The following is a 16,071-nucleotide window of genomic DNA, read 5'->3' as shown; positions in this document are numbered from 1 at the left end:
TAAAATAGGGCCCTAAAGACAAATGTATACTTCTGCGTCGAACTCCTGCCGTAGCTACGTGTAGCGCGTGTAGCCTACCCTTCGGCGTACACTGACGTGCACCTCTCCAAAAATGTAAGAACGCGTCAATTCTACTTGGACGCAAGCGCTGTGGTTGGTCTGCTAGAACCAAGGGGGTAATCCATCCGCCGGAAACTGAAGCCTCCGCGGGCGCCGCCATTGTAGCAGAACTTCACCTGCTGTTAGCATTCCATTGACTCCCATTCATTTTTGCGTCACTTTGACAGCGAATAACTTTACATCTGAGGCGTCCAAAGACTCCATTTGTCCATTATTTATTTCTAAAGAAACTCGACAATGTATAAAAGGCTCCATTACCTTGTACCTTACGTTATGGCCCCGTAGAAGCCGTTTTTGTAAAAATAGGCTAACGATTGCGTCATAACTCACGCGACTCTCTGTCGCACTGTAGAGAAATTACCGTATAGACCGGCGGAGAAGCTCGCAGGCAATCGGGGGGACGTGGAGGCATTAAGTCCGATAAAGTGAAGGGAGTAGCCCACAGAGAGTGATAAAGTTGATCCTACTGCTAGCTCATGGACAGCTAATGCTCACGCTCTCCGTCTCTGCGAGATTCGGAAGGGAATGATTCAGATTTCTCTCCGCACAGCTACTAGAAGACTGACAGCTGTCAGACACGTTGCTCACGTGTTCAAGCTCAGTTTGAGCCTGCGCAGTTCGCCTGGCGATCAGGAAGTGAGTGCTTCAAATGGGCTTCACTTTTCTCCGTTGAAGTCTATGGGGTCGCTGTGTCCATCTTATATACTGTCTATGGCTAGAACCCCTCCCTCGGGTTTCACATGCTCCCTCTGCATGGTCAACCCGGACAACGACGCGGAAGTAAATGAAAACCAGTGCGTAGTCTGTAGAGGCTCCGACGTAGGTCCGACGCAGAAGTAAATTGGGCTGTGAGGAGGAGCATCTGAGGTACTGGCCATCGCCAGTAGATGCGTCTGAAGGGTGAAAGTATGTGGCTCATGACAGAAACACAGACTTGTGGTTAAAGTTAGCACCTGATATCTTGTGACATATGATCGCGGGACATAGACGAGGGGTCAGAAGGCAGTTCACCTTATGAGAGGAGGTAAGATTACAGAGCCATCTTAGTTATAACTGTTTACAGTTGTTCGTCACAATACTAAAGGTTAGCATGCAGTTTATTTACCTCTTGAATATGGGCTTGTGATTCATTGTACATGATACATGTAGGCCTATATAGGCTAGGTTATATGACATCATGTTTTAAATATATTTCTACATGATAAAATATGCCTACACTTCATGGCAAGTGTTTTGTAACTTTAGCGCTGTCTTGGATTCAGTAGAGTGACTGAGGGAACTTGTTTAAATCTCGTGCAACAGCGCCGCTCAGTGGTTTTTAGGATAACTGCATGTCCTTTCATGACCTTCAGCACGACAGACATTTATTGTGAAACACTATAAAACAGTTGGCATGATCTTTATATTTATATCTGCAGGTTAATCTATTTAATAACTATGAAATCAACACAACATTAGAGAAAATAGAATAAAAAAACACATCCGCCACTTAATTATATTTCTACATTTATTTCCATTGCTCTATATATTAACCCATGACATACAAAGTCTTTCTCGTATTCCCAGTCCTAGAGCCCAACAATCCATAAGTCCATTAAACTTTCCATTTTCTCTCATTCAACATTTGCATTGTACATAATTCTACTATAAACTTAAAATGACCCAAAGCACTAAGTGTAATTGATTTAATATAATTACGTTTTCATAATATTTAACACAAAATAATACATTTACTAAATTAAAGCTTTAAAAATGTTGTGTAGAAGCATGACATACATTATTAGTTCAAGAAAATTAATATTTGAGTGTATAACTTTATCTAATGGCCCAGAAAATCAAAAAGACAGTTTCCTCTCTATTCTAGCTTTCAAATTGTATATCTTGCTTAATACCTCATATTTGCATACCTCCATTCTGTCATCACCTTTATACTTAAATGACACAAGGCACACGATAGCTTTACATCCAATCAACCCTCTTAACCTTATAGTAGAGAAATGGTACAAACCATTCCATGTCGTTCCATTACATCAAAGGCCATTGAGGCTTTTTTGATAAAAAAGCAAAGCAAGCAAAGTTAAACTAGGCATGTGCAATTTCACAAATGGTGTTAAACAGCTCACACAAGTGATTGAAATGGATGTCATACCTGTTTGGAAAAACCATCATTCACAATAAGAGCAAGCACCAGGGAAAGTGGTCAATGTCACATTCGCATAACATGTTATAAAGATAAATCAGCGCTTGCAGAATATGTCTATAGAATTTGAGTACTTTTTTCAGCTGTCATATGCAAAAGCCCCAGCACAATTCCCTGTAGGGGAGTTCACATGCTTTTGTAAATGCTCAGTCAAAACCATGGCCTGGGGAAGTGAGCACATGCTTCAAGCATTCATACTGATCCTCACAAACAAGAAGCAGAGGCTTTGTGCAATACTCTAGAGTCTACACAAACACAGGCCTGCAGTCCAACCTCAAGAGATGTTTAGAGAGATAAAGGATGGATAACATGAGCAAGCGCAATGGGGTGATTTGTACCATCTCTCCACTTGAGGATTTTCCATCTTTTTCATTGCAAGTCCGTCACATTCTTTGCGTATTTCTTTCACTAAGACTCTAATACAACTCGAGAAAATACATATCTTAGAACATTCTATAACACTTGTACACATATCTTCAATGACTCTGCGGTCCATTAACTTCTGTTACAAAAGGATTCTGTCATATAGTTTAATTACCCTTCATCATTCCATCCTTGTGGCCCCTTGTACATAACTTTAAAACGTATCATTATTAGATATTAATGCCATTATTTTATTTAGTTGCTTGCTCTCACAAATAGTGTCTGTGCAATTCTATAGGTTAAACATGTTCATTTGGTGTAAGATAAATGAGATGCAAACTGAAATAGAAACATGAATCAAAGTGTGCACAGTACATAAATATCTCAACATTCTGAAAAAACTGAATAATACAGTACATATACAGATGTAGACATCTATTATGCTAGACATCTAATTTGCTGCATACTCTATTTTAAAAATAATTGTGTACTTGTCTGGAGTGACTGAAATACTACAATTGTGAACATGCAAAAAAATACATCTCTGACTGACTTTTTCTTGTTATATTACTAATGTCGAACGATTCATTTAGCAGAACAGAGCTCAAGCACTCAAGTACTCTTGCCCAGGGTGATAATTAGTGTCACAGTGGATTCTCAGTAATGTATTGAGCCAGGCCTCCATACGTTTGGTTGCAGACCCATGCTCGATGTACTGAAGCGGGGTCTGGGTACCCGCAGGTTCTGGCTACTCCCGGACCCTGAGGATCGCACACCAGCAGACAGCGGACTCAACTCAGGGGCGCTCTTAAACTGCTTGGCTGCCTGGAATTGGGTGTGGGCTTGCCCAGGAGTGGATTGTGGGATGGGCACTGAATTGGACACAGGGGCAGTGGATATTTTGGGGAGAGCAGGCAGGGCTGCTGTCGGGGCAGGAGGAGGTGGCGAGAATGGTGCCGCAGGTCGTGGAGAAATAGGAGGTGGGGAAGTGATATCACTGCGCCACATTGGCTCACCGAGAGTTGTGGCAGAGCGAGGGGCAATTACAGTAGGGGTCAGGGATGTGGGTGCAGACATGGGAGTAGGCGTGGAGAAACGTTTGATTTCATACACACGGCTTGCTTTAACAGGGACCTGCTTCGGTGGGTTAAGGGAATTACCTGTCATGCCAACACCATTCTGCTGCTGATAAGTGGCAGTGTTTTGAGGGACTCCACCTCCATAACTGAACAAAGAGGAGTTGAGCTGGTATGGCTGCCTGCTCACAAAGTCTAGAGCCTTTATACCCTGTTTGTGTTGGCCAGCCACTGTTTTAACCCCAACTTTAGTAGCATCATTAGCCTTTGTACCACGCTGGGCTACCGGAGGGCAAGAAGGTGATAGCAGTGGATTATAATTAATGGGTGGTGGGGCTCGGATGTTTGGAGAGTATTTCCAGTGACCTGGGAGGGAGGGTGAGGGTGACGGATCACGAGGCTGCACTGGAGATTTGGGCTGTTTATCCACCACATATCGGTCCATGCGACTTTGTCTGCGTGCAAACAGCTCTGCACCTTTACCTCGCATCTGGGGCATCTCAGGAGCTGGTTTAGGAGCCACTGCTGGTGGCATCTTGTATCTCTGTGCCTGCATAAAGTTACAAGCCTCTGCACCCAGGTTGAGGTAATCCTCCTCAGGGCCAGACTCAAACCCAGCCTCTACACCCGAACGGGACCTGTCATCCAAGTTCTGCACTAGAGACAGTAGTTCAGGGTTGTAAGATGGAGCCGCCTTCTCCTCTTGAGCATTGAACATTGGTTTCTTGGTACCACGACGACAAGCCTCCTGCAGGATGCCAGTGCGACCCACAGGGACTGAGACCCGCTGCTCTCGAGAATTCATCCCATCTGTGGAGTTGGAGAACAGTGGATACTGCTGGGCAACTGGTGCATTTGTTGTTTCTGGAGTAGTGGATGATACAGAGATGTATGGGTTGAAGGAGACTTTGTGGGCTGGGGAAGATTGCATATTTGGTGCTGCAGGAGCATAGGCAGGGGCAGGGGCAGGGGCAGGGACATTAGGAAAACCTGGGACATTTGTGGATGGGGGAGAGAAAGGCTGTGCTGGCACGTGAACCAGTGTAGGTGGCTGATATTGAGCAGAAACCTTGTGGTATGGAGGACTGAGGGGCATTGCCTGTGTTTGGGGTGTTGAGTAAGGTGTAGATATACCAGAAGGTGACATCAAAGATGTAACATGAGAAGATGTTGGAGAAAAAGGGGCAGAGGTGCTGGAATAAGTTGGTGAGTAGAGTGGAGTGTTTGAATGGGGAGGAGAAAATGGACTTGAAATGATTGAGGATGGAGAGAGCACAGAGGAAGGACCATTGTAGGTGGCCGGTCTGGCAGGGATATACAGTGATGTTGTAGAAATGGCTTTCTTCCCCTCCGAGCCAGCAGGAGAGAAGGGAGCTGGCATAGTTGCCACAGACACAGCTTGAGCCAGTGATCCAGCCCTCTTGGCAGAGCAGGGCCTGAAGACTACTGGAGCAGTTGCTGCTCGATGGCTCACACAGCCAGGGGCAAATGGCCTGGCAGTTCTGTTGTGCACTGAATTGGCAGCCGATGATTCTGCTTGCTCAGGTAAAAACCCTGCCATTGGTGTCATGGGTGTCTGGACTGGAGATGACAACACAACACTTGTCCTGCTCACGACCAAAGGTTCCCTGTTCACCATACTGGTACTATGAGAGAATAGGGGTGTGACTGGAGTAACTGGGGTATAGGTTAGGGTTGAGTCTCCCTGATGCTGTGGCATGGAGAAGGCAGTGGGTGTAACCAGGTTTGACGTATGTTCTTCTGCTCTTTTCCTCTGTTGTTCAAAAAGCTGGGCTCCTTTTCCTGAAGTGGCGTTTAGGCCCGGGCTAATCTCTGCATCTCTGTCAGGCACAATACACGCTGAAGTTCTCTTGTCTAGAAAGTCCAGGTAACCGCTATCCCAGGTAGGGTCTGGTGCAGCAGAAAAACCATCCTCATCAAGCTCAGATTCACTCCCAGGAAACAGGCTTTCGTCTTCAGTTTCTCCCTCTGTGTAACTATTGCTTTCTCCGTCTACACTGCCGAAGCATGTGAGAGTATACTTTTTGGCGCGCTGCCGTCGCTTTTTGAACATAAGCACACCTTTAGAGTGAGGGTTAGGAGCATCTGTCAAGAGTGAAGCAATGGTGCGGCACCTGGATCGGGCTTCCTTCACCTGCTTTTCTTGTACACTCTCACCTCTATGTAGCTCTAAGGAGAGAAAGATAATGTGTATATCAATAAGCGAGAAATACTTTAAATGTCTTTACTTGAACCAACAGTATCATTTTAATATTTTGTTTTACATACATGGCTTCACAGGGCTGCAAGATAGGCCTTAGCATGCCTTGTCTGGTCTAGTGTATCTTGTGACTTTTATATAACAGTACCTTAGGTGATTAATGGGAAACATCAAACATACAGTCACATACAAAGTCATCGAAAAATAAAGTCACAACTTTCATAAATCAAGCTGGTATTGTAGTAAATTGGAACACATCTAGTTGAGTCAGAATAGCTCTGATATTAGACACTATAATGCAGTGAGTTAGATGCTGAAATGTCTGGTACCAAAATTCTCATGGTAAATTACTGAGCTCATCCTTCTCTACAAATAGCCCGTCACATTCTAACAGCTCGACCAAGTAACCCCTGAGGATCCGGGATCTATATTAAAAGACAGGGTAAAGAAATCTGATATGTCTATGGGATATTCTCATTCTAATATGTAGGGCCTCAAAACATCTTCAATGTTGGATCAAATTATTCCATATTAAATTTTCTATATTCTCATTTATATGGTTCAAATAAAGACTACGTGTGTTTTAAATTATACAGTAACTATCTGTACAGACTTCCGATTATATAGACATTACAAAAGACCATTCAACAAAAAAAGGTTAACCATTATACACCTGCAAAACTATGCTTAATGAGAAATGGTTGACATATCTGAGCTTTTTTAAGCATTTCAGTTTTCAATAAATCAATCAATAAATCAATACAAGTAAAACAAACTTAACAAAAACACAAAATTAAAAACTGATCTAAATCCAAGATTCTATAAATAATACCTTTCTATCACCTTGTCTCATCTTTTTTTGAGCCTCAATTTTGGATAGTTTAAACAGAAACCAAGCTCCATCTCTCTAAAGCCCTACAGAAGCCCTCAGGTCTTTACCTGCATAGATATGTCCTTCGTGCTCAACCTCTCCAGGCAATGTGAAGCTCCTCATGTTGTTCAGTGTAAAAACTATGTTCTTAAGCCAGCCTTACTGGCAGGACACACACAAACACACTAGTGGAGCACAGCCAGCAATGGGAGCTCTGCCCACATTGGTGCAAAATCAACCAGTCCGTAGGCTGAGGTCAGGCCTTTTAAAGACCTTTTGTCTAACCGCAAGCCCCTATCAAATGCCCAAAGAAACCCCATTATGTCATTCAAGCTATTTTGGTCAGTGAACAGAGCTAATGGACATTTCCCACCTGTTTGGGCACACCTCAGTCTCTTTCTGGATAGGCCGACTTAAGCTGAGCGTCATGTGGGGTCATGCTGACATCTCCAACCATACCACTATGACTTAACCATACCAAATCAATGACTCTAAACCTACTTTGACTCTGAAACAAGTACCGCCAATCAGATGTGTTTGAGACTGTTGAGGTAAGTGTTGAGGCAACATTTGACTAATTGTTAAATGTAAAGATAAAAAGGTCAACCTTTTTAATCACCATTGAACAATATTGAACAATCAATTTCTGTAACATCTCGTGCTTTTGCAGTTACTTTTATTAATTGTAACAATTATGAGCTAGTAACTACAGTTGTGTCACTTATTGTACATTGAATTAATTCCTCCACAAATGCTATTTAATCTTTGATCACTGTCTATTCTGAGAGACAGAGATATTTCTCTGATTGGCACATCCACAATATTTTATTCCACTCTCTTTTGACCTAACAGGTGTGTGCACGCTTCATCTTCTCTTCTTACCAAGGCTGTTTGAATGCCCTGGCTTATTCTGTATTCACCACTAACAGTGACAGAGAAGAGCAGCTGTCATGGACCCTTATCCTCACTGCACTAATGTCTCTAGCCTTAGAGACATACACACAAGAGAATTCACAAACAAGAATTCCAGTTTGGAATTCTCAATAGAGATACAGAATTAAACACCAAACCATGTTTATTTAGGCTACACAATCCTAAAAATGTCCTGTCAGTTTTGGAAAGCAAAGTGACCTTCAGACTGTCGGAAGGGTGCCATTAGCTGAGGAGAAACCCTTCCCAATGGTTTTAGAGACGGGAATTAGCACCCCATCAGCTACAGACACAAGATATATTTTTTGACTCCAAATAATGTTTCCATATGTGTTTTTGTGTACTATAAGAAGAAATGTGAAAAACAGACTCCTAATCCTCATCACGTCATTAACTACATCATTGACACCTGTGTATGCATCTCATATTTAAGGTCAGATTGTTAACCTTTGAGAGGGATGAGCTTTCAAATCACTGAATAGTGACTCAAGTCATATGATACTTAGTAAAAAAACACTTGGCTTCAGTAGAAATACATATGACTAAACCTCAAAAAAGAAAAGAAAAGAAAAACAGCTCCTGAACCAGTCCAGTAGATCTCAGCCAGGGGGCCAGAGCCCACTAGGGGGGCTTGTTAAGATTCCCCAAAAGCACTATAATTATTTACATAATCAAAGTTAAAGATAATAGAAAGAAGGGTCTTTATTGTTTTGGATAAAGGGGGGCCTTGGAGTCAAAAAGGTTGAGAACCACTGATTTAACCCTTGAAGGTTAATCAGCTTTAAATTTTATCAGTCAGTGTAAATTTAGATTTGGCCCGAACCATACTAATTTATATGCTGTAAAATATAGTTTGATACCCATCATTGAGACGAAGTCCTTAATACTTTAAGAATATTATTAAAAAGGAAAACTAAAATAAACGAAAGATGTAGAATATTTTGCTTTGCTTAACAAGTCCAGATCTTAAAATCATTTTACTAGCAGAGACTGAAACATTTAAATGGAGAGAATGAAATATCACTGACACTGGACAACAACTGGACATGCCTTTCCCAGCATGCAACAGAGGCTTGTATTATAGGCCTGAGTCAACGGACAAATATAGACTCCAGCCCCCTTCCCCTGCCCTGTTAAACCCTCAGCAGAGGGACATGAGTAACCCCCATCAACAATATTTATATATGAGCTCAATTACTTATCCCACATCACAACTATATGATTATTTCCCACTGAGCCATATCCTGTTATGAGGTTGTATGACAATCAATGAAGCAAATGTGTATCCTAATCGAACTACGTGGGTCATGGCCAGTTCAATTTAGACTGCCAAACTCACATTCTCAACTCGGGCAAAGTATGGCAAATCCAGAGATTATTTCATCCTGAAACATGCTCTCTCTATCAATTTTGAAAAAAACTTTTTTTTTTTCAGACTGATTAAAAAACTTCCCCCATTCTCCCCAAAATTAATTGTCCACATTAAGTGTCATCACACACATAATATCTTGCAATATGCAGAATGGATCTCACATCAAAATGTAATAAACTGAATTCTGGCTTAATTTCATCAAGTATCATTGCATCACACCAGGTCCAGATTCACACTCCTTCTTGACATGGAAGATTGATTTGTCTCTAGTGAATTTTCCAGAGGATAAATTTAACACGGTACAAAAATAATTCTGAGCTCATCCTCCATATTCACTCCAAATAATTTTTTTGTACTGACTGCTCAATTTACATACAGTAATTGAAATGAGTTAATGCAACAAAATAAAATAAAAAGTAAAATTGTGTTAGGAGGACATTAATCATTTTTTGTTGTCAAAGAAAATATTACTTCAAGCATGCTAATATGTACTTTGATGCTAGTTGGCTGTTAATTTGACATTGAATTATGAATTTTATTTGATTGCAAGGATGCATTTACAGTATTTTAAAATTGCTTACACACAATTTCTGAAACTATGGGTCAATTTCTTGAAACTCTACACACTAAACCACACAACATGCAAAACATCTCTTGCAAATGCAAACACATCATTCAAAACTATTAACTCTTCCAAAAAAATTGTTTTTGCGTAGTAACTCTACACACAAACATAAAATGATTAGCCACATGCACGCCAAACTACACACGGATGTGAAAAATTTAAAACTCTACTATCTTGTGTCTTATGCTCGTTCAGTGTGCAGTGGAGTGTACAGGAGTTTGTCACACATACTGTACATGTATGTGTACAAATACACTGTATGAACTATGTATGCACAATTGATTAATGTTACAGTTATTGAACTGAACTGAATCAACACTGAAGTGACTTGAGCTGAATATGGACACTATTGGCTTGTTGGCCAAGCTGCTTCTCAGACGATTTTGAATTTGTTACAATGTGAAGCTGCTGTGAAACAATATTGTAGCTTGTATGTACATTCAATATATATATATTGAATACACACACACACACTGAATATGCAATGCATACAAGCCAAGTCAGAAAGTCAGGCTGGTACCGACATTTCTGAATGGGCTGAGGCTGAGATTTAGTGAGTTTGAAGTGAAAGTATTTGATGAACGTACACTCTAAAAAATGCTGGGTTGTTTTAACCCAATTTTGGGTCAAATATGGACAAACCCAAACGTTGGATAAAAAATGCAATTTAAAAATGTAACCCAATGGCTGACCCAAAATTGGGTTAATACAACCCAGCATTTTTTAGAGTGTACACTATGTGCGGAGAGCATTCACTCAATATTATTATCTAATTTTTGACATAGGTGGCTTTTAGAGGCTTTTGCATTAAATGTAAAAATCAGTGCAAAGAGTATACTGTGCTTGCAGTTTTGCAGACTCGGTCTGAAGAACTTGTGTGCGTGCGTGTGTGTTATTTAAAAAAGATGACAGGTACTCACTAGCTTGCTTGGCCTTGTCCTGGTACGTGATAGTGAGTTCTTCATCCACTGGGTTGTCCACAGGTCCGACCATGGGTACCATCTGTCTGTGAGATGCAAGCATGAGAGCCTCTTTTGCCCTCTCTGGAGAAACAAGTGGAGGTGGTACAGTGGGGGGCTCCTGGAAGCCACTGTCCACTTCAGCAGCTCCTGATGGACTTTGGTCTGAATTCTCAGAGGAATTTTCAGCCTGGTGTGACCATTCAGCCTGCGAGGGCTGGTAGACCACCTCTCTGCGTGCCACCCCAGGCATTACGTGCTGTTGCCGAGTCCCCGTTCCCTCTAGATCAGATACAGGCCAGCTCTGTGTTTGAGGGTACATGCAGACGTCCTGGGCGCTCTCATAGCCACTCATTTCCGAAGTCTCCTCCTCTTGGGGTGAGGCTTGGCCGGGGCTCTTGGCAGGAGAGGTACTGGGGCTTCGTCGTTTCTGTCTACGCTGCCTCTCTTGTGCCGCCACATCTGCGTCGCTGTCTGTCTCGCCGTAGTAAGCCTCACTGTCTGGAGGGGACGTAAGCCACTCTAGGCCGCTGGTGGGGGACATGAGCGATGCTCGGTTGACACTGGGCGGTTTAGAGGTAAGTGGAGGGGACAGGGCTCTCAAGGCTGCCCGGTACTCCTTATCAATGCGGGGAGAGGGGGCCCGACCCAGAAGCACCACTGACTGATACGCAGCTGGGGCCCTGAATGGAAAGCAAAGTGATTATTTTGAATATAAATTCAATAGGATGACTCTCAACTCCTCATGATAATCATATCTTACCCTGACCTTTTGATTCGCAGATGGAGGGTTCCTCTGCCGTTATCAATCAGATTCATAGCCTCAGCATGAGATAGTGTTCCACAGGACACATCATTGATTGACACCAGCTCATCAGTCTCTCTGAGCCCAGCCCTGCAGGCTTTACTGCGCTTCCTCACCTTTAACAGCAGGGGGAGACAGAGTCAGCAAACATTCTGTTGATGAGTTTCAGGAAGATCTATAACTCACTGATTTTTGAGCTAGAGTGCTCAAACTTTTATAAAAAAGCACCCCCATTTGTTTACTACCAAACTAAAGGCACCCATTCAAACCTCTGCAAGAATATCACAGCTCAAGTGGATGTCAATCTACCCCACTAAACTGTGGTAGGATGTAACTGTAACACACACTGGGGTAAGTTGTAACAATTAGACTAAAGAAGCAAAAACGGCAGACACCATGTAATATGCTTCAAAACTAGGTTTATTGAAAAAATCCAAAAGAAAAATCTTTCTGTGACTGACCACTGCTAAAAAAAACACTCAATGTGTGTTTGAGCTTGTGTGTCAGTGTGTGAATACTCTCAGATCACAATGGTGACAAATGATTGTTGTTGACCCTGGGCCCAGTTTGGGCCGCCCAGAGACTGCATATGGCACATTTTACTCAAACTTCAAACTACAAGTAAAATTATTTTATCTGGACAACTTTAAGTTCTACACAAAATATAGTTTTGGTATCCCTATAAATCACATAAACACAGCCACTGTTTCCTGTTGTAAATCCGGCCCAAGTTCAATAGTGCACTATTAAAATTGTGAATATTTTGTGTGTATAGACAATTGATTTGAACACTTCATGCTCGCTTCAGGCTGGCACAGTGCAGTGACTATTACCCGATAGCAAATGACACCCACGTCCATGAATACATTATTATCATTTTTTCATTAATGACTCATAATCTTTGAACAAATCTTTCGAGTCAGTGAATGTGAATCGTTGACTTCGGAGCACTGACTTATTTCCATTTACTGAACTTTAAATCCTGATAATGCTTTTGACAAAATGGAGGAAATTTAATAATATCGCCTATAGGCCTATCGTTCGGGACGCTATTTTGGATGCTTTTTTTAAACGTGAGTGTGACTCATGTAACCCGCAAAATGTATTACTGAATTAATGTTTCTGTTCAAATTAATTTTGTTTTTTTTAGTTTTTTTTTATAAAATACTGCCTAGCAGTATTTAAAGAATTCTACAAAAAAAAATGGTTCTAAAATGTTGTTTATCAAATCGTGTATTAAGAATTGTTCTGAATTTAGCAAAAAATAATCTTAGAATCAACTGGAAACCAGTTAACTAACTTCAACAATTTCACTGTCAAACCAAAGATTAGGGCTCCATCCAGTGAGTTTTGTATTTACAGATTCAAGGGATGAAGCTACAGGACAATATGTCTAAAGAGTTGCTTATATGGCTGTTTGCCCATCTTCAAATACCCTCTCCTTGAGTGTAGGGCCTTCCTGAGGTCATCTGTCAAATATAAGAGCGCTTTTCTAACACTCACTTCATCAACACGTACCAAGCTAAAGGCCGGCCACATTCCTGTCTTTGTCTCTTGCTTCTAAAGGCACTTTACAACTGTATTGATGAGTTGAGGGGATATGTTTTCACCAACCTAAAGCAAATATGTATTTTCCCCTACAAAAGCCTAAAGTGCTTTACAGCTCGGAGCAGCTCAGAGTCTCAGACTTTTAGTATATAATGGCTAATTTTAAAAACAGCTTTTTGTATCTGCAAGTTGTGGACAAAAATCAATGCATGATGCTATGAAGACCATTAAAAACTACAAACACAATGTTAATTTAGCTTTTCTGTGAAAACCGGTAACACAAACTTGTAATTGGAAGACAATAGATGAAAGCCAGGCCCGTTCACCTTCTTTTTATTGCCGATCAAATGGTCTGCGAATGCAGGTTGGGGGAACAACATGTGCAGCTGGTGCCAGGGCAGCTGTCGACTCTTGGCAAATCTGAACCAGGGCATGTCATGAATTCACCATGTGTTCCCCACATAGCCTAAATAAAGTGCTCAACTATTGTAAAGAATCAGTTGTCACTCAGCCTCAGTAGATTCAGTTTAAAACTCAATGAGTGCATGTTTATGAGAAGTGGACTTAGTACTAATATAGTAAATGAAGTGGATGTGTACCATGACGGATTGCAAAGCATTGGAAGTATGGATGCATTTACATTATGAGTTACTATGAGGACACCCTGTACGTCTTCAGTCATTTTCAAAACATTGCCAGAGGATTTTGCTAGTCGAGCAAGTGTCACTGAGGTCGTTCTAGATGCCAGGATTAAAAGAAGCAATCAGAGATCCGGGTGGATCAGAATAGCTCAATTAAAAGTAGAGATGGTCATGGAAAAAAAAGGCCACACCGCAAATGGAAACAAGATGAAAGTCTGCAGAAGTGACCTTGAAATGAATGACGAGGGGAAACTCCCTGGTGCTGGACGGACATTTATTTCCGAGCAAAAAATATATTTCTCTAAATAAAAAAGCCAGGGCCATCGCTCTGTGACGGATATCTTTTCCCTTGGAACATGGAAAGAGTAGACTAGACCGTCTCTGCCATCACTCACCAATCCAAAATAGCCCTTAGATCAGGGAAAATGCATTGCACACAGTTGTCACTTAACAAATGGGGCATACTGTGCTTATAAGTAGACACTGTGGCTGTAATTCTACTCAGTCCTGAAATAACATCCTCATTTATACAGAACTTCGCGAGAATGCTTCTTTGAAAGATCTGGATTCCAGAGGAAGCCAAACAAAAGCTGTCAATTAGATAAGAGTGAAGAGATGCACTGTGAAGCCTAGCAGGTTTATCTATGGACCAGGAATGCTTATAGCGCACAGCCAGCTCATGAACAGCATTTATCAACAGATAAAATAAGTGCTGTCTACCATGTAAAGTAGTTGCAATATGATGTGACGGTGTTATCTTATTTATGTTTGCCTATGTGTCGGTGCTATATCTATCTTAATTACATTTAAGTTTTTTAAATAAATATGCAATGAGTATTTCATTTAAAGGGCCCCAAAAAGATTGTTCTTATCAAGTTCATACACAATATATGACAAACCTCACACATGGGCTGCATGACCCACATGAGTTTTCATCAGAAAATGTCCTCAATAATACTTTAATCTTGTAGGCTTATCAAGTGTTATAGATATTCCTCAGAGACATGTGGAACAAACATATCTGCAGCTAAAAAAAATCTGACCAGGGCTAAATGTCCTAGACATTTATCAATTAAATGTATATATTAAATTATATATATACAGTATATAAAGCCTATATATATATATATATATATATTGATATAAAATTAAATATATGATCTTCCAATGTGATTTTACTTTTATTTATGTGCAGTATTTTTTAACAGGTTAATAGACCTGGTTAATAGATTCAAACCAGGGATAGCCTATCGAACTGTCCCCTTACCTTTGCCACTTGGAGGGGATTCTGGTGCTCAGCTCCTCCTTGTAATCGGAAACCCCACGGTGCACCTCCTGAGAGGGTCACCACTACCTCCTCTGAAACCATTTTTCGTACGTTGTTCCTGTGTCTCTTTTAATGTTTCTTGGTTTCTATCAATAGTCTCGTCCCATCCCTGGATGTTCAGTCCTCCTCCGTGGCCCAGACCGCCAGCCGAGCTTCTGTCAGTCCTGAGAGGTGAGCGCAGATACACATTGCCATGAGCATGTGAAGTGTTGGGAGAGCAAAAAGGGGGCGTGAGGAAGCAAGAACAGCTCTATCTCTCTTTATTGGAATGCTGGGTCAGCGGGTGGGGGTTCGTGGTCTAGATCCAGGACCTCCTTCCTTCATCCTGCTGGCCACACTTGTCCTGTCAATCTACAGCCACATCCAAAGGATGCTGATAGACCTTCTAAAAATAAATACCCCAGCAGTCCCACTGAGCTTTATCTGTGAATGCCCTGAAAATGTGAAGGGAGCTGTTAGAGAAGTTATTTTTGGGCGTCAGATGCCACAAGACTATATTGCAAATTAAAATAAAGCTTAATGATACTCATTTGGCAATATAAATAAATGTTTAGCAAGCAAGATATTTCTGGGGAATTCATCAGCTAAATAATTATAGGAACTTGTTCATTTGATCTAGATATAAAGTTGCTTGACCAAAGATGTTTACATGAAAAGGATTCAGATTCTCAGTGTTGTCATTTAATAATTTGGCATTTATTGAATAGATTTGTTTTTAATATATATGTTTATTTTATTTTATCTGTTGCTAGCAAATAAGATGAACTTTGTGGAGGAATGTGAACAGTAGAGGAATATGGAACTGCTGCTTTCCTCCTGTTTTGGGTTTGTAAAATGTACTCATCATTACTTTATATTCAGCAATTTAAGTAATTTTATCCCATGTTGTTTTGGATGTACCAGAGTATTTTCAGATTGTAAAAGAGAACTCAATGATTGTCTTTGGAAGCTTGATTAACTTTTCAAACTGACATGTTACATTACGCCACTCATGTTTGGTGCTCTGAAAGTTG

The 16,071-nt window shown here is 41.1% G+C and overlaps 2 protein-coding genes across 3 annotated transcripts in view; one reads left to right on the top strand and one right to left on the bottom strand.

The window, feature by feature from the left end:
- Positions 1-950: 950 nt before the first annotated feature.
- Positions 951-16,071, top strand: part of itgb3b (integrin beta 3b) — a 33,422-nt gene continuing 18,301 nt past the window's right edge. The window contains exons 1-2 of the mRNA XM_079594809.1: positions 951-1,144; positions 15,155-15,229. Coding sequence (XP_079450935.1) covers positions 1,135-1,144; positions 15,155-15,229 — 85 coding nt within the window. The 5' untranslated portion in view covers positions 951-1,134. The remainder of the gene's footprint in view (positions 1,145-15,154; positions 15,230-16,071) is intronic.
- synpo2lb (synaptopodin 2-like b) lies at positions 1,614-15,328 on the bottom strand. Of its 2 annotated transcripts, none has more exons than XM_079594807.1 (4): positions 14,999-15,328; positions 11,507-11,658; positions 10,699-11,420; positions 1,614-5,949 (listed from the first exon to the last, which is right to left on the bottom strand). In XM_079594807.1, the coding sequence occupies exons 1-4, from the start codon at positions 15,098-15,100 to the stop codon at positions 3,341-3,343; spliced, it is 3,585 nt and encodes a 1,194-aa protein (XP_079450933.1). In that variant the 5' UTR covers positions 15,101-15,328; the 3' UTR covers positions 1,614-3,340. The 2 variants fall into 2 exon arrangements, with proteins under 2 accessions (XP_079450933.1, XP_079450932.1); XM_079594806.1 differs by having other exon boundaries at positions 11,501-11,658; positions 14,999-15,241.

The sequence above is a fragment of the Phoxinus phoxinus genome (genome assembly GCF_949152265.1).
Source record: "Phoxinus phoxinus genome assembly, chromosome: 21".
Classification (NCBI taxonomy): domain Eukaryota; kingdom Metazoa; phylum Chordata; class Actinopteri; order Cypriniformes; family Leuciscidae; genus Phoxinus; species Phoxinus phoxinus.
Note: the sequence above shows the minus strand (reverse complement) of the source record. Positions and strands in the feature narration are given on the sequence as shown.